Source organism: Dama dama, chromosome 4, assembly GCF_033118175.1.
Source record: "Dama dama isolate Ldn47 chromosome 4, ASM3311817v1, whole genome shotgun sequence".
NCBI lineage: Eukaryota > Metazoa > Chordata > Mammalia > Artiodactyla > Cervidae > Dama > Dama dama.
This window is the reverse complement of record NC_083684.1, coordinates 68,914,962-68,940,227: the sequence shown is the minus strand read 5'-3', so window position 1 is coordinate 68,940,227 and position 25,266 is coordinate 68,914,962. Positions and strand designations below refer to the sequence as shown.

General features: G+C 63.3%; 5 protein-coding genes across 7 annotated transcripts; 1 reads left to right on the top strand and 4 right to left on the bottom strand.

Moving 5' to 3' along the window:
• Nucleotides 1-1,529: 1,529 nt before the first annotated feature.
• Nucleotides 1,530-3,907, bottom strand: LOC133052063 (cytochrome c oxidase subunit 6B2). Of its 2 annotated transcripts, XM_061136843.1 has the most exons (6): nt 3,669-3,907; nt 3,363-3,448; nt 3,201-3,273; nt 2,575-2,700; nt 1,818-1,918; nt 1,530-1,723 (listed from the first exon to the last, which is right to left on the bottom strand). In XM_061136843.1, exons 4-6 carry the CDS (start codon nt 2,684-2,686, stop codon nt 1,670-1,672), a joined length of 267 nt encoding a protein of 88 aa, XP_060992826.1. In that variant the 5' UTR covers nt 2,687-2,700; nt 3,201-3,273; nt 3,363-3,448; nt 3,669-3,907; the 3' UTR covers nt 1,530-1,669. The 2 variants fall into 2 exon arrangements, with proteins under 2 accessions (XP_060992826.1, XP_060992820.1); XM_061136837.1 differs by lacking the exons at nt 3,201-3,273; nt 3,363-3,448; nt 3,669-3,907 and adding an exon at nt 2,794-2,951.
• Nucleotides 2,903-9,306, bottom strand: GARIN5B (golgi associated RAB2 interactor family member 5B). The gene is given in 10 exon segments (XM_061140646.1): nt 2,903-2,962; nt 3,201-3,273; nt 5,535-7,177; nt 7,361-7,443; nt 7,547-7,572; nt 7,693-7,796; nt 7,944-8,005; nt 8,413-8,702; nt 8,808-8,962; nt 9,157-9,306. Coding segments are annotated over 10 exon segments (2,646 nt in total).
• A 1,546-nt stretch (nt 9,307-10,852) lies between these two features.
• IL11 (interleukin 11) lies at nt 10,853-13,313 on the bottom strand. Its single transcript, XM_061136822.1, has 4 exons — nt 13,003-13,313; nt 12,743-12,829; nt 12,465-12,626; nt 10,853-11,474 (listed from the first exon to the last, which is right to left on the bottom strand). The coding sequence occupies exons 2-4, from the start codon at nt 12,770-12,772 to the stop codon at nt 11,304-11,306; spliced, it is 363 nt and encodes a 120-aa protein (XP_060992805.1). The 5' UTR covers nt 12,773-12,829; nt 13,003-13,313; the 3' UTR covers nt 10,853-11,303.
• A 5,384-nt stretch (nt 13,314-18,697) lies between these two features.
• On the top strand, nt 18,698-20,552 carry TMEM190 (transmembrane protein 190). The gene is made up of 5 exons (XM_061136810.1): nt 18,698-18,890; nt 18,976-19,011; nt 19,939-20,064; nt 20,142-20,226; nt 20,315-20,552. The coding sequence occupies exons 1-5, from the start codon at nt 18,833-18,835 to the stop codon at nt 20,550-20,552; spliced, it is 543 nt and encodes a 180-aa protein (XP_060992793.1). The 5' UTR covers nt 18,698-18,832.
• Nucleotides 20,553-21,444: 892 nt separating this feature from the next.
• Nucleotides 21,445-25,162, bottom strand: TMEM238 (transmembrane protein 238). 2 transcript variants are annotated; one of them, XM_061140271.1, is made up of 2 exons: nt 24,029-25,162; nt 21,445-21,572 (listed from the first exon to the last, which is right to left on the bottom strand). In XM_061140271.1, the coding sequence occupies exon 1, from the start codon at nt 24,573-24,575 to the stop codon at nt 24,036-24,038; it is 540 nt and encodes a 179-aa protein (XP_060996254.1). In that variant the 5' UTR covers nt 24,576-25,162; the 3' UTR covers nt 21,445-21,572; nt 24,029-24,035. The 2 variants fall into 2 exon arrangements, with proteins under 2 accessions (XP_060996254.1, XP_060996255.1); XM_061140272.1 differs by lacking the exon at nt 21,445-21,572 and adding an exon at nt 21,586-22,353 and having other exon boundaries at nt 24,022-25,162.
• Nucleotides 25,163-25,266: the final 104 nt, after the last annotated feature.

Sequence of the window (25,266 nt, the reverse complement as noted above, 5' to 3'; positions counted from 1 at the left end):
CAGACCCTGTGCTTGGCACTACCTGGGTGACCTCAGCGAGTGTTCAGACGGCCTCTGGTCCGTGCTGTGACTCAGAGCTGCCTTGTCTGCGTGGCATCGCGGCTTGCTTTCTTCCCTGCGGCAGCGCCACCTCTGTGCGGGCCAGAGGTCTGCAGGTCAGGGGAGGTCGCGAGAATGCCTCACTCTGCCCCCCCACCCCCTGCCATAGCTTCCAGCCTGTCTGTCTGTCTGAGTCCACACCCTGTGCCCTCATTTGCCCGGGTGCCTTGCAGGTTGTGGTCTGAGAGCGGGAGCCCAGGGCCAAGGTTTCGGTGGAGCCATCGTGGGAAATGGCACGTTGGGGTGTGCCTTGGGGGAGGGGGCGATGAGGGCAGTGTAGAGGGCTGGGGGGAGGAGTGAAAGCTGCTGTACTCCCCCCATCTCGCCTAGCCCCTCCCATCATCCCACCTCTCCTGATAATGGGGTTTGCACCATCTCTCTGCACAGCTGGAGAAACTGAGGTGATGCAGGTCAGGAGGCTTGTCTGGGGCCACCCAGGAAGTCATCACAAGATTAGTAATAGCTACCTTTGAACCCTGGGGTTGAATGGGGACCCTATGAGATCACTCCAAGCAGAGTCTGGGGGTCCGGGCTGCCATAAGAGGCTGACAGCTTCAGGAGGAAACAGTCAAATCCACCCCCACCCCCACGCCCATGCCCATCTAGGGTAGGACTGGGCTAGAAGCCCCAGGCTCCAGGTTCTGTCGAGGGTCACTCAGCCTGGCTCAGGGCAATGGTGGTGGTGGTGGAGGTGGCTGGAAAGGTGACATTTTGAGAAGCATCTGGAATCAGGATGAACCTCAGCATTGTTGTGCCTGAGCTTGACTGAGGGCAGGCTCAGAGCAGGAGTGGGGTGGGAGCAAAGAATAATTCAGCCTGGAGCTCCAAGTGTCCTGGAGGAGCTCACAGGGAGGGGCTGGCAGGAGAAACTGAAGTGACATGTGTCTGAGCAGACAAGGCTGCTCCTGGCCATGGACAGGTGCTGAGAAGACCGAGGGGGCCAGGCAGGGCACCCTGTTGGGAGAGGCCCAAGTGATGGGTTCGGGGATGTACCAGGAGGGGAGGGGAGTCAAAGGGGATGGGGGCGAGGGAAAGGAAAGAGCCAGGAATGTTCTGGAGCAGGGAGGGATGACAAGGTCAGTGCTGGGTGGTATACACGTTGCTCCTCTGTACCTGAGATGAGATGGAGGGGGTGGGACTGGTGGTCCAGGAAGGGAAGAGGACCCTGAGGGACTTGAGTGACAGGTGGGGGACTGAGAGGCAGAAGGACCCCGGAGCCATCCTGACGGACCGAGCGCTGGGACTCAGAGAGCCAAGGCAGACCCTACTGGAGCGGGGCGGGGATGGGGGGGAGCTGGGAAGGGGACTGGCGGGGCTCCCTCACCCCTCCCACGACTGGAACCAGTAGTGTCGGCGGCAGGGTACAGGAAGGGCCTCCCGAGGCCCCCTATCCTTACCGACAAGACATTAAAGAGAAATACCAGCAGTAACACCGCTTTATTTGAGGCTTAAAGAAGGGGCGGAGAGGGGTGAGGTTTGGGGCGGTGGGGCCATTTTCCGGGAGACGGGAAGATGGGGCGGGGAATGTCACTGGGGCTAATTCTTCGGAGGAGAAGCCGCGCTCAGACCGTTAGATTTTCCCAGCGAAAGTCCCGTCCTTGATCTGCTCTTTCCAGCGCTGCACCTGGGGGTGGGGAAGACGGGAGTGGGCGCCGTCCTAACTCAGCCGACCCAGCCACCCTCGCCCGGCCCGTCCGTGCGGCCCTGTGTCCGCTCACCCAGCTGATGGGGCACAGCGAGTGGTACACGCGGAAGTAGTACTCGCAGGGCTGTGTGCTCTTCCCTCGGCGGTTCATGGTCTTGATGCAGCGATGGTAGTCTGCCGACGGAGGCGGGGCGGGGCGGGGCGAGCAGCTGGGTAGTCCCGTCCCCACAGGAGGCCCCGCCCTCCCGCCGGGCCCGCACTCGCCTCTCCCCTCGTAGCCACGCCCTCCGAGAGGGCCAGCCCCGCCTCCTCCCCGCAAGGCCCCGCCTATCCTCTCTTCCCACCCTTCCAGGACTCTGTCACACGCCTCCAGGTAGGCCCCGCCCCTTCAGAGATTCAGTCCCAGCCCAACCTGGAAGGCCCCGCTCCGCCCCCCCAGACCCCGCCCACCTCCCCTAACCCCCGCCCCCTCCACGACTCGGACCTTCCTCTTCCAGGCAAGGCTGCGCTCCTCCCTCGCCCCGCCCTTCCACGGGACGATCCCGCCCCTTTTAAATGAGGTCACGCCCCTACCTGGTAGGCCCCGCCCCTTCCGAGATTCAGTCCCAGCCCAACCTGGAGGACCCGCTCCTCCCTCGCCCCGCCCCTTCACGGAACGATCCCGCCCCTTTTAAACGAGGCCACGCCTCCTTTAACGAGGCCCCGCCCCACCTGCAGTCGCCGGTTCCCCCTCCACCCCAACGGTCTCCGCGTCCTCCGGCGGGGCGCGCCCCTCCCCGCCTCGCACCTTCTCTCACCCGCCGCCCCTGACCTGGCCCGCGAGGTCTTACCCAGGAAGTTCTGGTAGCAGTTGCGGGTCTGGTTCTGGTTGGGGAAGCGCGGGTCGAAGGGCGGCGTTGGCCATTTCCCCTTGCAGGGCTTCGGGCACTCAGCACCCAGCATCGGCGAAGGCGGCGCTGCGGGGAGGGGTGGGCTCCGTGGGGCCGACCCGCACCCCTCGCTCCGCCCGGCGCCTGACGCTCGCCCCGAAGCCCAACCCTGGTCCCCACCTGTCCGGCGCTCAGCAGGCCGTCGGCGGCTCGCTGACTCAGCTGCGCCTGTGGCTCCGTCGGGGGTGGCCCTTGCTGCGGAGTCTCGAGGGTCCCAGCCCAGGAAGCACTACCCCTCGGGCCCGATTGGCTGGGCCCCCCGGAGCCCCAGCCAATAGGAGCCGCTGCGCTGCAGGAAACATTGCGGGACGCCGAGCCGGGTCGGTGCGGACGACCCCCCTCCGCCACCCGCCGGCCCCTCTCGGTGCCGACGCGCGCACACAGGCAGCAGGCGCTACTCCGGCCGAGTCTCAGACTCGGGCTTTTAATCTCTGCGAAGCTGGGGCACCACGCGGGCTCTCCCGGGCCTCGGCCCCCGCCCCCCGCCCCATCCCCTATATAAACGTATAGATAGCTCTGGTCTCTACCCGACAAGAAGCACCCCGCCCGGCCTTTTCAGCACCCTGCTTCTTACAGTAGAGGTGCACAGCACCTGGGGGCCTGTGAGGAAGAGGAAAGAGCCAGGGTAAGGGCCGGGCTGCTGGTGCCAGGGCCAGGTGTCAGGCGGACCTACAGGGCTCAGGGGCTACCTGGCCCCTCTAGGCTCCTCTGGACACTGGCGACTGAAGTTGAGTCCGTCCCATCCCACTACTGAGACTGCTGCGAGTGCGGCCTGCTGGAGAGAGAGAGAGAGAAAGAAAGCTAGAGAGGGCTTGGGGGACCCACGGGAAGAGAGTAGTGAGTGTAGGTGGGGGGTGATTCCTGCTCCAGGGCCTGGCAAGCCTGACCTGGAACCCATGTTTCCTCCAAGGTCCCTCCTAGGTTTCCCTCCCTCCTGCCTCCCCAGTATCAAGCCTGACTCTGGATCCTTCACCCCAGCATCCAAATGCACTAACATCTCCTTCCTCTCAAGAAGTCCTCTCGTGTCCCACATCCTAAATCAGCTTCCTCTTCAGGTTCCTCCTTCCCTTCCAGTGAATTCCTTGGAAAGAGCTGGTTAATGCCTCCTCTCCAATTCCCCACTTTACGTATGTGTGTGTGTGTGTTTAACGACTGGGGAAATACACACCCTGCAAAAATTACCGCTGTAATGATTTGAAAGTGTGCAACTCAGTGGCGTTAAATTGCACTCAAGTGTTGTGCAACCACGTAGTTCCCAGGACGTTTTCATCACCCCAGAAGGAAACCTCACATCCTTGAGGCAGTCACTCCCCACCCCTCCCACCCCTTGCAGCTCCCGGCAGGCAGCCACCAATCTGTTTCCTGTCTCTTGGGATTTGCCTCATCTGGACGTTTCGTGCAAACCACATCGTACACGACGTGGCCTTGTGTGTCTGGCTCCTTTCACTCAGCCACGTTTTCAAGAGTCGCAGCTCGCCTGAGCCTACCCCATTTAGGTCCTCCCTCTTCCCCTCCTTGCTGTTAAATCCAGAGGTTCTGTCTCCTCCCGTCTACCTTCACCTGCTTGCAGCATTCGACACAGCTGCTCCCACGATGTCCCTGGTCATTTTCTTCACTTGGTGTGTTCAGGAGGCTGTTCCGTGCTCAATCTCTGACCGTGTTTTCCCTTTCCCTAAACACCATGGACCCTGTCTCCACCTGCCCTCACTCGCTGGTGACCTCCAAGCTCATAGCTTGCAGAAGCTGTCCACGTGTGGGTGACTCCCCACATCATTCTAGACTCGTGTCCAGCCGCTTACCCCACATCCTCACCTGACATCTCAGAGGCAAGATGTCCAGGACAGAATTCCCAGTCTTCTCCCTGACACCTGCTCCGCGCACAGCCTCCGCTGCCGCTCCTTCCGGGTGTCCCCGATCCCAAACCTTGAGGCCGCCCGTGGTGCCACATCAAACACGCACAGCCCATGAGGTGACCCGTGGGCTCAACTATCAGAGCATCTGCAGAGCCCCACTCCTCTGTACTCCCGTCCCCGCCTCTCTGGTCCAAGCCACCATCACCTTGTGCCTCGGTCACCATGGCAACGGCCTGTCCCACTCCTCTCCCGGCGTCCATCTGTCCCCCTCCACCTCTCCACCCTTCAGCCAGAGAGCGTCCTTTCTAATATACGTAAGTTCCAGCCGTCCTGCTCAAAACCCTCCAGGGCCACTCAGCAGCGAACCCACACTACTTCAGGTGGCCTGCAAGGCCTGCGTGACCGCGATTCCCACTCCAGGACGTCCCGGAGCTCCATATCGGTCCAGCACATCACGTGCTCTCCTGCCTCAGGGACTCTGCCGCGGCTGTTCTTTCTGAAGGGAACAGATTTCCCCAGATGTCTGCACAGCTTCCTCACCTACCTCCTTGAGATCTTCACACAGATGACACCAGCTCACTGAGGCCCTCTTGGACCAACTCAACTCAGTCCCGGAACCTGCCTACTCCCACGCCTAACTCTCCCTACCCTGCGATGTGCCCAGAGCCCTCCCACTTTCTAATGTACGATATAATTAATGTGGATTCTGTCGTCAGAGTTGCCAACCTCAGCACTATTGCGATCTTGTGGGGCTTCATCCTTTGGTGGGGGGCACCATCCCTTACACTGTGGGATGTTGAGGGGTATTCCTGGGCTCCACAAAGATGCCAGGAGCAACTCCCTCCCCGAATTGCTCCATGCCATGTCCCTAGTGCATAGAATGATGCCTGGTGCCTGGTTGATGCTCAGTCTATGCTGGGAGCCCAGAGGGAAGTAAGGAAAGAGGGAGTGAGCCCCCTGCCTCCTCGTGGACACCAGGTAGAGGGGATCATGACCACCGCCAAATACCTGGGCGAAGGAGCGAAGGTGCCCAGCTCCTCCCTTATCTTCTCCACCTTGAAGGCCTCGTCCTTCATACTCTGGATTTCCAAGAGGGTGGGCAGGAGGATCTCCAAGTTCGACCCCACTGTGGCCACAGGGCCCTGGTCTGGCCCCCTCTCAGGTTCTTGAGACACCCTCCTGGACTGCTGGGAGACCCTGGCCTCCATCTTTGAGATGGGGGTCAGCGAGGTGGGTGACTCGGGTATGTCCTCCCACCTCGTGGCGGGCAGAGGGATGGGAGTCTGAGAGGCAACATTCATCTTGGGGCTGCTGACCACACGCCTGGGGCGAGAGGACATGTTGGAAGGTCCCTTTGAGTCCTGGGGCATCTCCTCCACCCTGACCCCCAACTGTGGCTGCTCCCTGACCCCCGCCAGCGTCTCCTCCAGCATGGACAAATGGGTGGAGCTGAGGGGTACCCTGCCCATCGTGGACAAGTCACGCCCCTGTGATGTTGAGAACCAGGAGGGCAGGTCAACCAGAGCCGACCTCAAGGTGGGGTCCTTGGAGCCTGCAATGATCATCAGCTTGGCAAGGGTGAGCCCTTCCACAGAGAAGGGCCTGGTCTGCTCCTGGGGGGCTTGTTGGATGGCCAGTTTCTTGGACTTGACCCACTTCTTCTGCTGCCCCACCTCCTTGGATTTGAAGCCTGGCATGTCCTGAGCGATCTCCTCCTTCATCGTGTGGACCCTGTCCTCCAGCTTGCCCTTGCCCTTCAAGCCGTCCACGGCGATCTCCTGGGCCCTGCGGATCAGGACTTCCTCCGACTTCTTCTCGGTGGTGGTGAAAGGCACCTCCACGGTCGTTTTCTGAGTTCTCGTCTCTACCACGTTCTTCTCCTTGGTGCCCATCAACTTCACCGGCTCTGGCTTCTCTTCAGGCTTCCTCTTCTCAAGCACATCCCCTGCGTGGCTTCTGGCGGGCACCACGCTGACACTGTCAGGGCCCAGTGTCATGCGGTGTTGGGAGGATGAGGTCAGATCCTTCAGGGATGGGGCAGGTAGGAACACAGATTTTCTGTTGGGAGCAGGGTGGGAAACAGCCTTTGGGGAAACACCAAGTGTTCCCGGGGCCCTCTGAGATGGCGCAACCATGGCTGGGGCCTTCTGGGGGATGGCTGGTGCATGACGGGGCTTCTGAGATGGGCCAGGCACGGCTGTGGCCTTTTGGGGAACGGTTGGTGCATGAGGGGGGTTCTGAAATGGGCCTTTTTGGGGAGCACGAGGATAAGCTGTGGCCTTCTGGGAGGGGCCGGGCGCAGTGGACATCTGCAGTGGAGCAGGCACAGCCGAGACCCTCTTGGACTGGTCAAGGATGAAGGGAGCCTTACGAGGGGCAGCGGGCACAGCTGGAGGCTTCCGGGTGCGCGGCAGAGGCCTGGCCTTCTCATTGAAACTGGGGAAGTCGGGAGTGTAGGCGGCAGGGATGGAGCAGGTGGACATGGTGCTGGTCTCAGGGTCCATCAGGTTGTGCACATCCTGCTGCCACGCGCACATATCCAGGGCGTCACAGGCGCCCAGCAGGGGCATTTCAGGGCTGTCCTCCGAGATGCAGTGTAAAGGGGTCTCCAGTAAGCCTGCCAGGCACGTGCCACCCTCAGAGTCAGAGCACTGCGGGTGGGGGACGGGAGGGCATTGGTGGTCAGGCCGCTGGAGACGCCCGGACGCCAGCTGTGGCCCCGCCTCCCTCAGACCCGGAAGTGCAGACCCCCGCCCCTCCCCCTTCAGACCCGGGGATCCAGGCCCCCAGCCCCTCCTGCTCTGTCTCAAGCGTTGCCCCAGCCCTGGGTATACAACTGCCTTGGGAGAAGACTCCATGTGGTCTGGTGTGTTGGAAATGATGCTGAAGATGGTCCGAATGGTGATGCTGGGCTTCTCTGTGGGGGTGGGGGGAGGGGATGCAGGGAGAAAACAGTCTGAGCCCTCCGCAGAAGGGTCAGAATTTCGGGGATCCATTCATGCAGGGGGGTGTGTGCTCACCAGAAACTTGGATTTCAGTCTTCGGTCTGCCAGAGGGGAGGGCGGGTTGGGGCCTGCAGGGGAAATTTGGTGTGAGTCTGGCAGCTTCTGCACCTAGACCCACCCCCGGCCCCCTTGCCCTGGTGGTCGACGAGGCCCAAGCCTACTTCTTTTCCATGGATTTCTTCCTGGCGTCCGCGGGCTCCAGCTGGGACCACACGAGAGGCAGAGAGTCGCCCACGGCCTGAGACTTGAATTTGCGCTTGAGGGTCTGGTGGTGTGTGTGGAGGGGTGGGTGGTCAAGAGGTGCAGCCCCTCAAGCCCTCATGCCCCGACCTGCTCCCCCCGACCCCCCCCACACCACCACCCCCCCGCCCTGACACCACCCCCCCCCCCCCCCCCCGGCGGGGTCGCCCACCTTGACCTTCTGTCTCTGAGCTGTCAGAATCTTGTAAGGAAAGGTGGGCTCGACAGTCGTGACTGGAAAGAGACAGGGTCCCGTCACGTCAAGGACCCAGGGATGATGGGCGGAGGCCCCGAGGAGACTCACGGGGGGCTCGGCCAGCGGACAGAGGGGAAGAGAGGGACTGCTGAGGCTCCGTCCACGCCTGGCGGAGGAGCTGAGACTGGGGGACGGGCCCAGGGGACACCCCAGCCAGCTCACCTGAACGTCTGTGGTGGGATGGGACCTGTGGGAGGGGAGGGGGGCAGTCAGGAAGGGGGGTCTCCTCCTGGTGTCCACATCTCCACTACCTTCCCAGTCCAGACCCCCAGCCCCTCCACCCCCCTCAGACGCGGGGGTCTAGACCCCCAGCCCCCTTCCCAGGGCTCCTGTACTTTCATGGCTTTTGGTCCTGACTCCCTCTGGAATCTAGAACCATAGCTGCCCGCAGGGGTCCCTGGGGGTCAGGGCCGCACCTGGAGGCGCCAGGTGGAGGCAGGAGGCCCTAGGTGAGAGAGGCCCGTCGGGGGCGAGTGAGGGGTCCTGGGGGCCCAGGAAGTGGCCGGCTGCTGGAGCAGGTTGATCAGGCGCATCCAGCGGTCGAACAGGAAGCTGACCTCGCTGTCGGGGGCGTCCAGCTCCAAGTAGTAGTAGCGGCCCGTGACCAGGCGCAGCTTCAGGCGCCAGGCGGACAGGTCGTGGACGTAGAGGTGGGCCAGGTCCAGCGGGATCATCCTGGGAGGGGGAGACGGCGGCGGTAGAGCGCGCGACCCGGGTGCGGGGGCCGGCGGCGGTAGAGCGCGCCCCCGGGGCGGGGCACACGGGCGCGGATGGAGGCACCTGGTAAGGACGAGGTTGGAGCACTCCCTGTCCTCGGGGGGCTGCGCCAGCAGCAGCATGTCCGGCAGCACCAGGCCTGGCAGGGAGGCGGCCACGCCCATGGTCACTCGGTTGGTCCTGTGGTGGACGTACACCGGCGCCCCTCGATTGGTCACCTGGGGGGTCCAGGGAGAGGGGCTGGGACCACTCGGGTTTCTTAGGCTCCTCTGGCTCCCCCACAGCGAGCCCCCCACCCCCATCAAGCCCCCCAGCTGCCTCTTGCCCGCCGAATCCCCCAGCCCGGGGTGGGGGTGGGGTCTCCTGCCCCTCCTGCCCCACTTCCGCCCGCGGGGCACAGGGAGCCGGGGACCTGAACGAAGTTACTCTCGAACATGGGCAGCGGGCGGAGGGGCAAGTGCTCCCCCTGCTGGAGGGTCTTCTGCAGCTCGCCCAGAGTGGGGACCCACTGCGGGGGGCCCCGGAGCGGCTCCGGACGCCTCAAGTTCCGGAGCCGGTTCATGGCGGCTGCAGAAAGGACGGGTCACCCGGGGGCGCGGAGGCAGGGACCCGGCACCCCGGCGCCTGGCTGCCCCGGCCCCCGTCCCAGCCCACCGGGCCTAGCCCCTCGGACTTCAGCGGCTCCAGCGGGTGGAGCTTCCCCAGGGCTCCGGCATGGCCCTGCAGGGGTGGTCCGCGCCGGCCTGGGGGAGGAGCCTTCCTCGGAGGGGCTTTGTGACCTCATGGGCCACGGGTGCGGCGCTTCCCGGGAACTGCCGAGGGACAGTGGGCTCCCTTCTCCTCCTCATGGGACCCTGCCCTGGAGTCCCAAGGGCTGAATCAGAATCCCCCCTGCAGACCCAAACTAGCGACAACCCAGGGCCCTGGGAGGGCTCCTCTGGGAGGCTGTAAATGGATAATTAAATCCAAGGGTTTCTGACTCTTAAAGAGGGGGAGGCTTCAGTTACAGTCTCCACTTGCCACTGACCCTTCTCCAGACCCGGGGGAAGGTCCATGCTGCCAGGGGCCTCAGTTTCCCTGTATCTAAACTTGTGTCTGTGGCAGTGGTTGCCGTTGTTACAACCTTACATTGTTGTTATGTTGTTACATTTGTTACAACGAACTTGTAATGGCCCAGTGCTGTACCTTCGGACATCAGGTTTGGAATGAGCCAGACTGGGCAGAGTCAAACTGACTCTCCCTAGCTATGTGGCCTGGGATTCCCCAGGAGCCTGTTCCCTCCTCTGTAAAATGAGGCGGGTGGGTACCGGGGAGTGCAGGGAATCTTGTAAATAAAACCCCACACTTAGGGCCTGGCCCAGAGCAGGCTTGCAATGAATGGTCATTCTTGTCCCTTTCTGAGGTCTTTTGGGGAGGGTGGGTGCTGCTACTCTGTCACTCTAAATATAGTGTTTATTTTCTTTTTTTAATGTGTCATGCAAAATACGTGGTCATTGTAAAAGTTCTGGAAAATACAGAGAAGCACAAATAATGAAAGTCACCAGCAACCCTACCCCCACCTTCTACCCTGAGCTGGCCATTGGCAACATTTTGGCGTATTTCCTTCTAGGGTTTTAAAATAATCCATATATCTATCTCTATCTACATACCTACATGTGTAAATACACACACAGTGGGGATCACACAGTGGTTTGTAGCCCACTCCTCCTATGCCAAAGGCAGACTCTGGAACATCTCTCTTCACAGCTGGTGTGTTCTGTCACGTAGATAGGCACTATAATTTATATAACCATCCCCTACTGTCGGGCATCTAGGCTGTTTTCAATTTGCTGTTGTAAACACTGCCATAAAGGACAGCCTTGAACTTGCAACTTTGCCCTGTACTAGTAAACTTCTGGAATCTTCCATTAAATATTTATTGAGTGCCTATGAACTGCTGGCCACCAGGTGAGGCTCAGACACAGCACTAAGAACTCATGGTCTCTGGGGGTGACCCAGAGACTAGATGGCCCCCCTCTCCTTTCCTGTCCGACCAGGCACCCCCCCAGGGACCCCAACATCGAGCCCCCAGCCCCCAGAGAAATCACCTCTAAGTGGATGTGTATGACAAATTTAATTCCCCCTTCTCCATCTCACAAAGGTTTCTCACATTTTTGTACAAAAACCCAGGCCTCCTTTCCCCCTCCCTGCCCACCCCAACATAAAAAGTTAATAGTTTAATAAATAATAACATGCTCCTGCCCAGGCCCAGAGTGGTGGGGGTCAGGGAGACACTGTGGCCAGACTTCTTAGAGACCCACGAATCTGGGAGCCAAGTTCCTGCCTCCTCAGGAACCTTGGGGTCCACCTGCCTCCCACCACCCCTGTTAAATAAATAAGTATAAATAAGGCACAGATGCCCCTCTGCCCAGGTCTCCGGGATGGATCCTGGAGGGATCGTCTCTAACTAGGAGAGAATGGAGTTGGGGGGGAAATCCTCTGACCGCCACAACTCCATCCCGAAATAAATAAATAAATAAGATCTGGCTTTGAATGGCGCGGGTGGCTCTGGGCAGAGGGTCACAGCCGAGTCTTCAGCAGCAGCAGGCCCCGCACGGCCCAGTCGAGCGTCAGCTGCAGCCCCCCCAGGATGGCGTGGGCCGCCCGGATGCCCCCCCAGGCTGAGGCTGGGGGCGCCAGGGGGGGCACCGGGGGGTCTGGGGGCACCTGGGGCAGGGCCAGGCGGGACATCTGTCAGGAGAGGACAGAGGGTTAGCATCAGGCCAGGAGTGCAGTGGGGTGTCCGAGTAAGGGGGTAGGGGGTTTGAGGCCTGTGCTGAACCAGGGTTGGACGAGGGCCAGGGGCCTATTGCCACAGCATCTCGGGGCCTGGAAGCTGGGGTGTTGGGGGAGAGAGTCCTGCAGGATGCTGAGTTCAGAAATTTGAGGCTGGGGCCAAAGGTGGGGGTCTTGAGGCTGGGGTTCCAGAGTCAAGTTCAGGGGGCCAGGGTGGGTCTGAAGGTCAGGGCTGGGATCCTGGGGCTGAGGTCTTAGATGTGGGGTCTCTGGGATCAAGTTCAGACACTCATGGGTTAAGGCTGGGATCTCAAGTCTGGGGTCTCAGAGCTGAGAATTGGAGTCTGAGTTCCAGGGCCTTTGGGCTCATGTCCAGGAACTGAGGACTGAAGTCTTAACACCTCAGGGTCTTGGGTCTGGGGTTTAGAAAGTCAGGGTCTTGGGGTCATAAGGGATCACAACCTAGGTCTGAGCTCTTGGGGACTTAGGGCTCAGGGCCTGGGGTCTTCTCATTGGAGACCTCAGGATCTAGGTCCTTGGGGTCTGGGGCTTGCAGAGCGAGGGTCTCCAGGCTGGTTTTGAGTCAAAGCTCATCATCATAGGGTCTGGGGCCTTAAGGTGTCAGGATCTCAGGGCCAGGATGTGTGTGTGGGGGGGGGGGGGGGGGCGCGTCTCAGGGTCCGGAGGTTCAGAATTTCCTGGGCTTGGGGTCTGGAATCCTCCTGTCTTGGAGTCAAGGTCTCCAGGTCTTGGGATGAGGGTCTGGACTCTCAACTCTTAGGACTTCAGGGTGGGAGACTTGGAGTCACAAGATCATGGGGTCCGAGTCTCTGGGTGAGAGTTTAGCGTTTGCAGGCAGGACTTTGGAGTCCGGGGCCTCGGGGACACGGGGGGAGGGTCTCGGAGTGGCCTGGAGTCCAGGGGCTCAGGGCCAGGTCATCGTACCAGGAGCTGCAGCCGGCGCAGCAGCCGGTCCAGCCGGGCCTGCAGGGCGCCCAGCTCGGGCTCCAGGGTCCGCAGGGAAGGGCCTCCTGAACGTCGCAGCCACTGCACATGCCTCAGGTAGTTGAACAGGTCTGCCCGCAGCCGTGTCAACACTCCCGGGAGCTGGGGGCCCGGTGGGGGGGGGGGGGGGCGGGGAGGGCGTCAAGAAGCGCCTGGCAAGCGCCCGCGCCAGCCCCCAGCCCCCTGCACCCGCTTCACTGGCCCACCCCGGCCCTTACCTGCAGGGCTCCCAGCGCCCCCGCACTCATGGCCAAGGTGGGGAGCGAATCCAGGCTGTGGTCTCCGTCAGCTGGGAATTTGTCTCTCTTGGGGGGAAAAGAGGCGGTGAGAGGGACCCAACCCAGCTCCGGGGGGTCCTTCCTCCCCCACCACAAGCCTCTGACCCCCTTTCCCCCACCCTGTCTCGGCCACCCTGGTAGCCCAGAAGCCCTCAGGGTCTCGGCCCTGGCCCCAGCCCGGCCCCTGCAGGCTGTCCTACCAGCTGTGCGGCCAGCTGCCGAGTGTCCGCCAGGAGGGAGCGGGTCAGGAGTACGGCGCTGTCCAGCTCAGCGCGAGGGTCCGGGGAGGCCCGCGGCGGGGCGGGCGGCGGCCCCGGGGCAGCAGCTCTATTGGGCCACAGGCTCAGGGCGGCCAGGACCAGGCAGCAAACACCTGGGGAGGTGGAGAGGTGCGGGGAGAGGGCAGCGGCTCAGCCCCGACCTGGGGTCTGAGGGAGGAGGGGCTGGAGTGGGGGTCCTGGGTCCCCGGGCGGAGCGCCCAGGGCTCGGTGCAGGGCCTGGGCGGGTTTCCCTCTCCCTCCCCGGCTCGGGCTGCCCCGCCCGTCGGAGCAGACGCGGCCCCGGGGCGGGTAGACGGGCCGGGCGTCTCCCGTCCGCCCCCGGACGCCGGAATCCGGGCCCCGGGGCGGGGCACGGTGGGGGGAAGACGCACAGGCCAGGACCTGCCCCCCTCCCGGGGCTCGCGAGCCCAAGCCGGACCGAGAGCCGGGGAAAGAGACCCGGGGGGGATGGAGCCGCCGGAGGAGGCCCCGCGGGGGCCGACCCGAGCGGGCCGCAGAGTCGGAGATGCCCCGGGGCGCACCTGGGCGGCGGGCGGTGGGGAGGCGGGCGCGCCGGGCGCGCACGCCGCGGGCGGAGAGGGCGCCGGCGGCGAGGTGCGCTGGGACCCCGGGCCGCCACCGCCCATCCCCCCCCCGCCCCGCCTAGCCACCCGCCGGCCAATCAGCGCCCCCCGGGCCGCCCCGCTCCCGCGGCACGCCCCCGGCCCGCCCCCTGGGCCCGCCCCACCCGCGGTCCGTCGGTCTGTCCGCATCCGTCTGGCTCTGCCGTTTCTGTCTGCACCCCTGCGTCTCCCTCTCTCTCTCCTCCCCTTGGCTGGGCGCGGAGAGGGGTGGGGGGTCCGCTCTGACTTCCTGGGGCCCTCTGCCTCAGTTTCTCTCCTGGAGCCTGTCCGTCGGGGTCCCCGGGTGTCTGGGGCCCTCTGACGCCCCGGGGGTCCCGGGCCCTTCGGGCTCAGCCCCTGGCGTTTGTCTGTCTGTCCGTGGGCCTCCCATCTCTGTCTCTGCGCCTGACGCTGCCCCGTCGGGGTCTCCGCGTCTCTGACCCGGCCTTGCACCTCTCCCGCTGCCCGTCCCTTGCCTAGGCCCCCTGCCCGCCCCGAAGGTCCTCCTCGCTGCGTCTCCGCCTCCCCATCGCTGCCTCGCGCTCCTCCGGCGCTCTGTCTGCTCCCCACCCTTCCAGCGACGGTCCCTCCCTCCTCTCTCCCTCCCCGTCCACCCCCCCCCCCCCAACTCCCCGCTCCAGGAACTTGAACCAACTTACTGTTCATGTCCCCACAGGGCCGGGGTTCCCCAGGGCAGGGGGCAGGGGGCTGGGGGCCTTTAACCCTTCCCTGTCCGCTGCCGTGGGAGCCCTGGGGGTCAGCTGGGCCTCGGCCTGGGGCGGGGAGGCATGTGCGTGTGAGCAGAGAGGGCCGCGGCAGTGAGGGAGTGTGCACGCCTGGGGGGTTATATAGGGGGCCGAGGCGGGCGGGCGGGGGGCAGGCGGCAGGGGAGGGCGGCCTGACACATCCTGACTCACCCTCCCTGCCTGCCTTTTCCATTCAGACGGAGCCGGCTGCCTCGCAGGGCTCACGCCGCCGCCGCTCTCGGAGGAGGGCACGGAAGGAAAAGTTGGAAAAGTTGAAAAGGGAAAGGGGGGGGTGGTCGGAGAGGGGCTGGTGAGGTCATTGGCGTCCCCTCCCTCCACCTCCTCGGCCGGCCGCCGGGGCAGACACACGCTGCTGACAACGGGGCCTGGCTGCAGGGCAGGGGGGGGCGGGTGGACCAGGGCTGGCAGAGAGATGGGGAGATAGGGAGCTGAAGATGGGGGCTGGAGGACTGGAGGTGCGAGTGCAGAGACGCTTTTAGGAATAGAGAGAGAGGGCTGGGGAGACCCAGACCCAGGCAGGGAGGTCCAGACACACAGAGATATGGGCAGCAAGCAGAGATGGAGCGTCTGAGATGCAGAGAGAGAGGGAGACAGAGATCTCCCCAGAGAGACAGAGACAGCCAGAGAAAACCAGCAGAGAGAGGTGAGGTCCAGGAAGCAACACAAGGTCAGCAGGAGAGATTTGGAGAGACTCTCCCTTCAAAAAGGAAAAGAGACAGAGACAGGTGTGTCCGAAAGAGGGGAGGCAGGGCAGCAGAGGCCCAAGGCAGGGTGACAGAGATGGAGCCGCCCAGGGGCCGAGGTCCCCTGACAGAGGCAGGTGCCAGCAAGGGGTCAGCCATGGGGACCAACAGAGGGGGGCCATTCTCCCAGAGACACGCTGGAACATGGAGACAGAGGACCAGAGGCAGAGACAGGGACCAGGGTCAAGAGACACCCAGCAGGTGTGGGACCTCAAACACGTGGCTTCACCTCACTGTTCCTCAGTTGCTCTATCTGTGAAATGGGGACACCCCAGGCACCCTCCCCAAACATCTGTGCAGGGAGACAGTGAATTCACTCCTGTAAAGTCACACAGTCAGCTCTCAGTAGACACGAACCATGGCCATTCTCACCATTGATATTTTATTAACATATCCAGGGAGACAGATAGAAAGATGTGGCCCCTAGGGAGATGGAGATGGGGTGATAGGGAGAGAGCTGAGGGGGGGGGGAGGTCAGGGATGGGGACAACATGTGCAGAGAGGCAGAGAAGCGGACAGTGGCTGGACACGCAGGGGGACACGGACTCCAGGGGACAGCGGTGCCAACACAAACGCAGGTATACCAGGTTAGGGTATGGAGCAGAGGTGGCCCCCGGGGTTCATGGCAGGACGAGTGAGGGACCCAGACAGGAGCCCAAGCCCCCAAGAGCAACCCCCGCCCCCGCCCCAGGATAAAGGTAGCAAAGGAGGACAGAGGGATGTGAGAAGTCAAAAGGTGACCAGGACTTTCGAAGGTCTCCCTGCAGAGCACCCCCCGCACGCTGACCCCAGACTGTGCTGAGCTGCCAGGGGGACCCCGGGGACGGATGGCAGCTGGAGGCCCCCCCATCCCCCACCACTTGGGGGGTGACTGCTGAGGCCCCCGGGGAGGTGAGGTCACAGCCCCCCACGGTGGGACATGACCTCATCGCCTCAGGTGAGAGCTCACTCTGCCTCTCAGTCTGCCACGGCCACCCCTGCCAGGGCCCCCCAGGGGCCCTCCCCAGCCCCCGCGAGCGCTGGGACCCAGGCCTCTGACCACTGGGTCTCCGCCCCTCAGGGGGCCTGTTTCCGGCTGAGTCAGCGTGGGGGGCCCGAGGCTGCGTCAGTGAGGGGAGAACTGACGTAGCCCCCCCCCAGACTGGCGGGGCCAGCCAAGGTGACTCAGGCCACCAGCCTGGGGGATGGCCTGGCCCGAGGGGGTGTGGGGGCCTGGGCCTGGGGCCAGCCTGTCGGAAGGCAGCCCCTCCAGTGACGGGGGGCAGGGCAGGGGAGGTGCCAGCCCCCACCCGCTGCTTCAGCCTAGGATGCCTAAGATCGCAAGACTGTCCCCCCCAGCTTCCTCCCTCTCTCTAGAGGGTCCAGACCCCCAGCCTCCTCCTCCTCCTCCACATCCAGGAGCCCAGCTCCCAGCCCCCTCCTCCCACAGACCCAGGTGTCCTGTCCAGGAGTGAAACCCTTGTTTCTCGAAAGACGGAGAGAACTTGTAGGCATGCTACAATCTGGGGAGTGCAGTCTGGAGTCCCGGGTATGGGTCAGCGGTCCGCACCCAGCACCAGCTCCCTCCTCAGCCCCCACCCTGAGGGTGTGGGAGTCATCTCCCCCCCCTCAGGGTAGGAGGCGGGCTGCAGGGGGCTGGTGGGTGCAGGCTGGGAGGGTGGGAGTTCTCAGGACTCCCGGGTCTTCCCCGAAGGTGGGGACACTCGGGCCACTTCTGCGGAAAGGAGGGTGAGAAAGAGAGGCAGAGACAGACCCCGGGGAAAGACATGGTGGAGAATCACAATGACAGGAGATGATGGTGACAAACGGAGACGGGGCCACAGCGAGGCACCAGGGAGGAAGAGATGCAAACAACAAACAAAAAGTTGGGACCCACAGACACAGAGAGACAAGCTCGGGGGCTGAGAGACAAAGATGGGGAGAAACAGAGGGGTTTGGGCGCTGAGGGGTGGTCACAGACGCGGGGGGGGGGGGGGGAGACACCGCTGGGAGACGATGGGGCCCCAGGGGGTCCTTGCTCATGGGCTGGCCCCCGGCTGAGGTGGAGCTGGCCGGCGTGAGGTCAGCAGGTCCGAGGCTGTGTGTGTCCGTCTGTCTGTCCCTGGGGGGTCCTGTCTGGCCTCTGGGGGGTGACGGGGCAGGCGGGCCGCAGAGGCAGCCCAAACCTGTCATTAGCGGTGAGGGCCGTGACGGTGGGCCCCCCCCCCCAGCCCCAAGCCGCGGTCCAGGGCCGGCGGCCCCGCCCCCCACCCCCTCCTTGATCCCTGAGGAATCCCGGGAATTGGGAAGTGGGTCCGGATGATGTTGACACAGGAAACGGTCAGCAGCTGCCTGGCCTCAGCCCTGCAACCCCTCTGACCCCCACCCCCGGCCCCCTGCCGAGCCCCTCTGACCTGTGTCATCTCTGACGAAGGCAACCCCGGGGCCCACTCAGCACCCACCAGGATGTTTACAGGAGGTGGGGAGGCCGGGAGGCAGCCTCACAGGGCTCCTGGGGAGGGGGCTCTGGACTCCTGGTCAGCTGCCCTCAGACCTCGGCCCTGCCCCCTGCACCCTCAGACTGAGTCAGGACCCCCCCGGCCGCCTCTGTCAGACCTGAGTCAGGACCCCCGGCCCCTCCTCCCTTAGACCCGGGGATCCAGACCCCCAGCCCCTCTTCCCTCAAGGACACAGGGGTCCAGACCCCCAGCCCCTCCCCATTCAGACCCAAGGTCTGGACACAAGGACAGACCACTCCAGGGGCGATGAGCCCCGTCCTCACTGGCTGGAAGCTGAGTGCAGGTTCAGGGGAGAACTCAGGATCAGTTTCCAACCCAGCCCCCAGGTTGACCACCTCCCCCACCAGGGGAGCCAGACCAGAAGCCTGGGGACCCCAGTTGGGTGTATTTCCCCATTTGCGGCTGGAGAGACTGAGACGCGCTATACGGGGCTCCCTTTCTGTGACCCCCCGCCCCACCACCCAGGCCTCAGAGCTCTCGGATCCTGGGGGCCCAGCCCTCTGGTAGGTTATACATTCCCCATCAGGGGCCTGGGTGCCCTTGGGACCAGGGGGACACCTGAACAGGAGCTATGTGGCCTGACCCCCATTTTTTCATCACCCTCCTAGGTCTGGGTGCTCAGGAACCTCCCTAACAATGGGGCTCAGTGAGGTCCTCTGGGCCTCAGGCCCCCCACCCCTGGTTGCTAGGGAGGCCCTCCCCCTGTCAACCAGGTCTGAGGAGGCTTTGGGGCCCCTGGACCTTCCCCTCGGGCATCAGTTTACTAAGCAGAGGGAGGCCTTGGCAAGAGGTCTTGGGGTGCCCACTCTTGGGGTCCCCTGGTTGGCAAGGGGGAGATGACTTAGACTCCCCTTGCTTTGCACCCAGGTTGCTGAGGGGGCTCTTCTAACACCAGGGCCCCATCCCACCCCTGAGGCCCCTTCCACCTGGTTGCTAAGGAAGCAACTCCCTAGCAACCAGGCATGACCAGGCCAGTGTGACCCCCCTTTTTTCCTTCCCCACCGCTGAGGGGGCTCCCTAGCAACAGAACTTAGAACTTTGGGGGTCAGGCAGGCAGGTGGGCGGGGCCAAGCTGGTTGCTGGGGTGATGGCCTTCAAGGTCTCTCCCCACAGAGGCCCCAGGAGGCTGGGGAGGCAACATGGTGGGCTCTGGGATCCCAGCTTTGGGTCTCCTCCTGCTCATGCAGGGCTCAGTAGGTGAGGGCGCTGGCGAGAGGGTCGGAGGGCGGAGCCGGGAACTCCTCAGCCTCCAGTCTCCCGACACGGCTCTTTTCTTTCACAGACGGGAATGGAATCCAGGGATTCTTCTATCCATGGAGTGAGCAGTGGAGGACACCCGGGGTTCCCCCCAGGGACAGAGAGCCCAGACTGGACCCCCGGGTCTGAGGGAGGAGGGGCCGGGGGTCTGGACCCCCGGGTCTGAGGGAGGAGGGGATGGGGTCTGGACCCCCGGGTCTGAGGGAGGAGGGGATGGGGTCTGGACCCCCGGGTCTGAGGGAGGAGGGGATGGGGTCTGGACCCCCGGGTCTGAGGGAGGAGGGGATGGGGTCTGGACCCCCGGGTCTGAGGGAGGAGGGGATGGGGTCTGGACCCCCGGGTCAGAGGGAGGAGGGGATGGGGTCTGGACCCCCGGGTCTGAGGGAGGAGGGGATGGGGTCTGGACCCCCGGGTCTGAGGGAGGAGGGGATGGGGTCTGGACCCCCGGGTCTGAGGGAGGAGGAGATGGGGTCTGGACCCCCGGGTCTGAGGGAGGAGGGGATGGGGTCTGGACCCCCGGGTCTGAGGGAGGAGGGGATGGGGTCTGGACCCCCGGGTCTGAGGGAGGAGGAGATGGGGTCTGGACCACGGGGTCAGAGGGAGGAGGGGATGGGGTCTGGACCCCGGGTCAGAGGGAGGAGGGGATGGGGTCTGGACCCCCGGGTCTGAGGGATGAGGGGATGGGGTCTGGACCCCCGGGTCTGAGGGAGGAGGAGATGGGGTCTGGACCCCCGGTCTGAGGGAGGAGGGGCCGGGGGTCTGGACCCCAGGGTCTGAGGAGGAGGGGATGGGGACCTGGACTCCCAGGTCAGAAGGAGGAGGGGATGGGGTCCGGACCGCCGGGTCTGAGGAGGAGGGGCCGGGGGCCTGGACTCTGGCTCTGACAGAACAGGGGCTGGGGGCACAGGCTGGAGTGGGCTCTGGGCTGGCGGCCTTGGGCCCGGCCGTGGGCTCCGTGATGCCGCCGCCCCTCGTGATGGGTCCCCAGGTTGTGAAGGAGACGTGTGGGACCGGGAGAGTTGCGGGGGCCAGGCGGCAATTGAGAACCCCAACCTCTGCCTACGTCTCCGATGCTGCTACCGCGACGGGGTCTGCTACCACCAGCGTCCGGATGGTGCGCGGGGAGCCGGGGCCCCGGGGTGGGGCTGGCGGTGGGCAGCCCTGGGTCTCACCGCCGCCCGCTCTGCGCAGAGAACATGCGGCGGAAGCACATGTGGGCGCTGGGCTGGACGTGTGGAGGCCTCCTTTTCCTCATCAGCAGCATCTGCCTGTTCTGGCGAGTGGGGCTCGGCGCGGGCGGGCGCCCCTCACCCGGGGGTGGGGGCAGGCGGGCGGCGCGGCTGACGGTGTCCTCTCCCCGCCAGGTGGGCCAGGCGACGCGACATGCTGCGGCTGCCCCGGTTCCTGAAGGGCAAGTGTGACCTGTCCAGGACGGTCTCCTTGTTGTCCAAGGACCGGACTCCGAGCGAAAAGAAGACGCCCTCTGTCGGCAGCATCCCTGCCTCGGCGCCCGCGGAGGGGACCCTGGACGTCTCGGGGGGCACCGAGGGGGAGGGGACGGAAGGGGGCGAAGAAACGGAAGGGGGGGACGAAGATGATTAGGGGCGCCCCCTGGAGGGGCCCCTCAATACAGACGTAGCACAGAGATGCTCGGTCTCTTTTCTGAGAAGCATGAAGCAGGGGGTGGGGCGGGCACGGTGCTGGGAATGTGTTTGTGTGTGTGTTTTGGGGTGGGGGGGGTCTTGAGCTGACGGGGGGGGGGGGCTGGACTGTGATCACGGGAGGTGAGTGGGGACAGGCGTCTGGAATGAGAGAGGCCCCAGGGTAAGTGCGGGGGATCTGAGCTGAGAGGTACTTGGGCTAACAGACACCATTCGTTGAGTGTAGGTCCCAGGCTGTGATTAGCGGGGGGTCTAGACTGAGGGGGTGGTGGTGGCCTCAGCTGAGACTCCAGCTGGGCTGGGAGGGGTGGTTCACGGGCAGCTGAGCCCCTCATCTGTCCTTCTGCCACTGTCTGACAGTCTCTGCTGCCCACCTGCCGGCCCATGGGATCCTGCGGCCCTTGGGCCAGCAGCTGCTCGCCCTGCTCCCCACCAAGGCTGGATGACTGCAGCTCTCGGCCTCCGGACGGAAACCTTCCTGGAAGCTCCTTACGGCTGAAGACTCATCCTGCTCGGCCCCCCTCCTCACCTCTTCCTTTCTCAGGGACAGACCCCACACCAGCTGACCCTCCACACGTTTTGTGTTTTTCCCAATAAATATCTTGCAGTCTTTGTCCCTCTGTCTGCCTCTCCGGAGACCCAGAACTAACTGAGGAACCTGGGATGCAGGAGGTCTGGATGGGGAGTTGGGTCTGGGCTTGAGATTCCTGCCTCCCTCCCTGCCTGCCCCAGGCTCCTGTCCCCCCTCCACGAGGGGGTGGCCTGGACAGCTGGGCTCCTAGGGCCCCTTCCCCTGCTCCAGCAGCGTCCCTCCCCAGACAGACATGCAGTGCTGGGAGGCAGAGCCGTTTATCTGGGGGAGGAGAGATGGGAGACAGGCAGGTGTATCCTGGTGGCCAGGGGCTGCTGGGGGCAGCGGCGCGTCTCCGTCAGGTGCTCACAGCTGGGGCCACGCGTTCATCTGTAGGATGGAGGGTGGCGTTAGTGGTGGCTCGGGACCCCTGCATCCCAGGTCCACCATGCACGGCCAGGGGCCCCTTCCTCCTGCTTTGGCCCCTCACAACGGACTCTCACACTTGCTCATTCAGGGCTCCTCCGATTTTCGCAGCCTGCTGGCAGCAGCAACTGTCCCTTTAATGCAGCGGACCCCAGGGGTACAGGGTGGGAGACGAGAGGCAGAGAAGTCGAGGGGACCACAGAGGCACGACGCAGAGGGACATGGGAGATGGACTGTGACAGACACAGGGACACAGAGAGGCGGAGACAGAGGAGATGACACGGGGAGAAATGACGTGGGCTGGGGCTGGGTCTGTGCATCCCAATGGGTTTTGGTCCCAGAGGGAGAGAGGAGCTCCTGGAGTCCCACCCATAGTCCCTCTGTTCAAATTCCAGTTCTCTGTCGCTTGGGTGCTGGAGCCACCTCGCCCTGCCCATGATGAGAGTCCTGTCTTTGGACAAGCCCATTTTCCTTCTCAGAGGGGCCTAGAGTCCAATCAGCTTGGCCAGTTTCTGGCAAGTGGTTCTGGCAGCAGGTTCTGGTCTGCCACAGCTGCGTTAAGATTTCTGGGCAACGTAAAGTGTTTCCAGGGGGTAATTTTAACCACTGGCAGTTATTTCTGCATGGTATGTCAAACTGTGTGTTAGCTCACGCTTCGTCTATGCATACATTTGTTCGTCTTCAACTGTTTCCTCATCTGAAACACAGAACGTAGCCTTTGATCCAGGTGACTATTCTCGAAATTCTCTCACCAAAAAAAAAAAAGAAAAGAAAGAAAAACGGTATATAACTAGCATCCTTCTGGTTGCAGAGGAGGAAAATTAATTCATCACCAATAGAGAATGTCTTTGAACATGGATTTAGTTCGTTTATGGAACCCCTCACTTGGGAAACTGATTCTATCATCCATCCATTGTTCCACTTACCTGTTCACCTACCAACCAACCCTTTCATCTGTCCTCTCATCTGTCTACCTACCCATCTGCCCCAAATCCATTCAACTACCCATCCACCTAACTGCCATCAATCAGTCCCACCGTATTGGGAATTCCCTGGAGGTCCAGAGGTTAGGACTCATCACTTTCACTCCCATGGGCCTGGGTTCAGTCCCTGGTCAGGAAGTTTAAATCCGACAAGGCACACAGTGCAGCCAAAAACAAAAAACTGAAACCCCCACCATATCCATCCATCCACCCACCCATCCATCCATCAATTCATCCATCCATCCATCCCTCATCTGTCCATCCATTCATCCACCCACCCACCCAATCATCAGCCTCTGACTTCCTGAGTTCACTCTTAGCTGGGGAATGCTAAGAACAAAGACACCAGAGACCCAGATCTTACTCTCTAGGGTCTCCCTCTTGGGTGCTAGAGACTGTACACACACACACACACACACACACACACCACAAGGCAATACAAACAATAAAAGGGGGTAACTCAGACCATGAAAAGACCCAGAAAAAGGCACTGAAATCAGAGTCAGATCGTAAAAGACATCTGGTAAACTTTCTGTGCGGAGTGAAGACTACAAGTGTGCCCCTGATGAAGCTGAAGGCGTGGACAGAGGCCAGTTGGTGGGAGACATCCAGACCATGATGGACGGGGGTGGGGGGCTGGGGTGTCATCATCACTGCAGAGAAGGCAGGACAGTGGGGGACACACACAGAGTGAGCTGCTTGCATTCAACCAGAGGGCAGCAAGGAACCCCAGCAGGTCTCTGCACTCCGGGGAGTACAACAACTAGCCCCCCTTGGGCAAGAGGTGGCACCTTTTGGGGGCCTCAGTGTCCTCCCTGGGATGGGACGGTAATACTAGTGACCTCAGGGACTGTTACACTGGGAGGACTGGATGGGAAATGAGACCGGGTGTGCCTGGAGACTGGAGACACTGGGACCAATATCCCCAAATATTCAAGGAGCCGATCGTGACTCTCTGGCTCTCATGGCTGAGGTGTTTGTGTGTGTGTGTGTTAGTCGTTCAAGTCGTGTGCGACTCTTTGCAACCCCATGGACTGTATATAGCCCACTACGCTCCTCCGTCCATGGAATTCTCTAGGCAGGAATATTGGAGTGGGCGGCCACGCCCTTCTCCAGGGGATCTTCCCGACCCAGGGGTCGAACCCAGGCCTCCTGCACTGCAGGTAGACTCTTCACCATTTGAGCGACCTGGAAATTCCCACGTCTGGAGACGGGCTCTCATTTGTCTTTCCCGGTCTACACCCACGCGTACTGTCTCTGGGTCTTCGTTCTCTGGTCTCTGTGCTCTTTGCTTCTCTCCCTCCCGCGATCTTGACCTCTACCTGTCTCTCTTCCCGGCGTGTCCCTGTCCCCGTCTCTCCACTTCCCTCTCCACTTCCCTGTCCCTTTGACGTTTCTCCCCTCGTCCCCGCCCCGCCCCGCCTCCCCACCCCTCACCTCGGGCTCACTCTGTGCCCGCTCCCGTCGCCCCGGGCCCGGCCTCCAGCGAGGCGAGCTGCAGGCGCACGCGGCGGGAACCGGCGGCGGGAGGCGGAGGCGTGCGGGCGACGCGGCGCGCTCCCTGGGAGCCGGGCGCGGCGCGCCGGCCGACGGCGGAGGAAGCCGGCGCCGACCAGCGGCGGGAGAGCTTCCGCGCGAGGCGGGCGAGCGCCGAGGGCCTCAGGCCGTAGTCGCGCTCGAGCTCCTGGCGCGAGATCTCGATGTTGCCGGTGTACCAGAGGATCCAGCCGAGCAGGCTCAGGAAGACAAGCAGCGCGCCCGTGTAGATAAGCAGGTCGCCGAAGTCGCGGCCGCGCACCTGCAGCTGCGCGAACACGCCGGTCAGCAGCGCCGCCATGCCCGCCACGTCCAGCGCCACGGCCAGCAGCAGCGCCATCCGGCAGCGGCCCAGGCCGGACGCCAGCCCCGGCGCGCCCGCCGCCGGGGAAGGTGCACCGCTCAGCTGGGGCCCCGGCGAGGTGCACAGGGCCGGCGCCGCCGCCATGGCTGGCTCTGACCCGCGGAGAGCGCGTTCCGCGTTCCGGGTGCGGCCCGGGGCGGGGTCAGGGTTCTGCGCCAGGTATGCCCGGCTCTCTCCTGGTCACCTGGGCTGGGCCGGGTGTGGACGGGCCCGGCCCGGGGGCGCCCTGGCCCTCAGGGGCCGATGCTGGGGCCGGCTGGGCGCACAGGTTAGTGTGGCCCGAGCCCCCTGCGCTCCTCCAGGAGTCTGAAGCCGCACATGATCCAAATTCAGGACTTTCTGATGGAGGCACCAGAAGGTGCGGGGGGGCGGGGGGGGCGGGGCGGGCGGGGAGCCCTGGCGTTGTTTCTGTGCCTGCCTCCTGGGCAGCGGGCCCCGCGGTGGGGACAGGCGGGGTCAAAAAACAAGGATCAGACAAGGCCCCGGGCCCCCAAGAGCCCTGGGAGGCAGGGCATCAGCAGTCAGAGCGCCTTAAGGAATGTAAGTGGGCACTATATTGCCTGCCTGCCGAGGCCGCCTGTGTGGTCCAAAGAGGATGATCCCAAGGACAGAACGGTGGATGGGACTCACAGGAACTCTGTCGCCACCATCAGATTTAGAGCACTCCAATGGAGGGAACAGGCAAACCCCAACGTCCCTGCTTGCTCAGATTTCTCCTGGGGCCTCGGGACTGTCGGGACTCATTAGGGGCGAAGTCCAAAGGCAAGGAGATGGA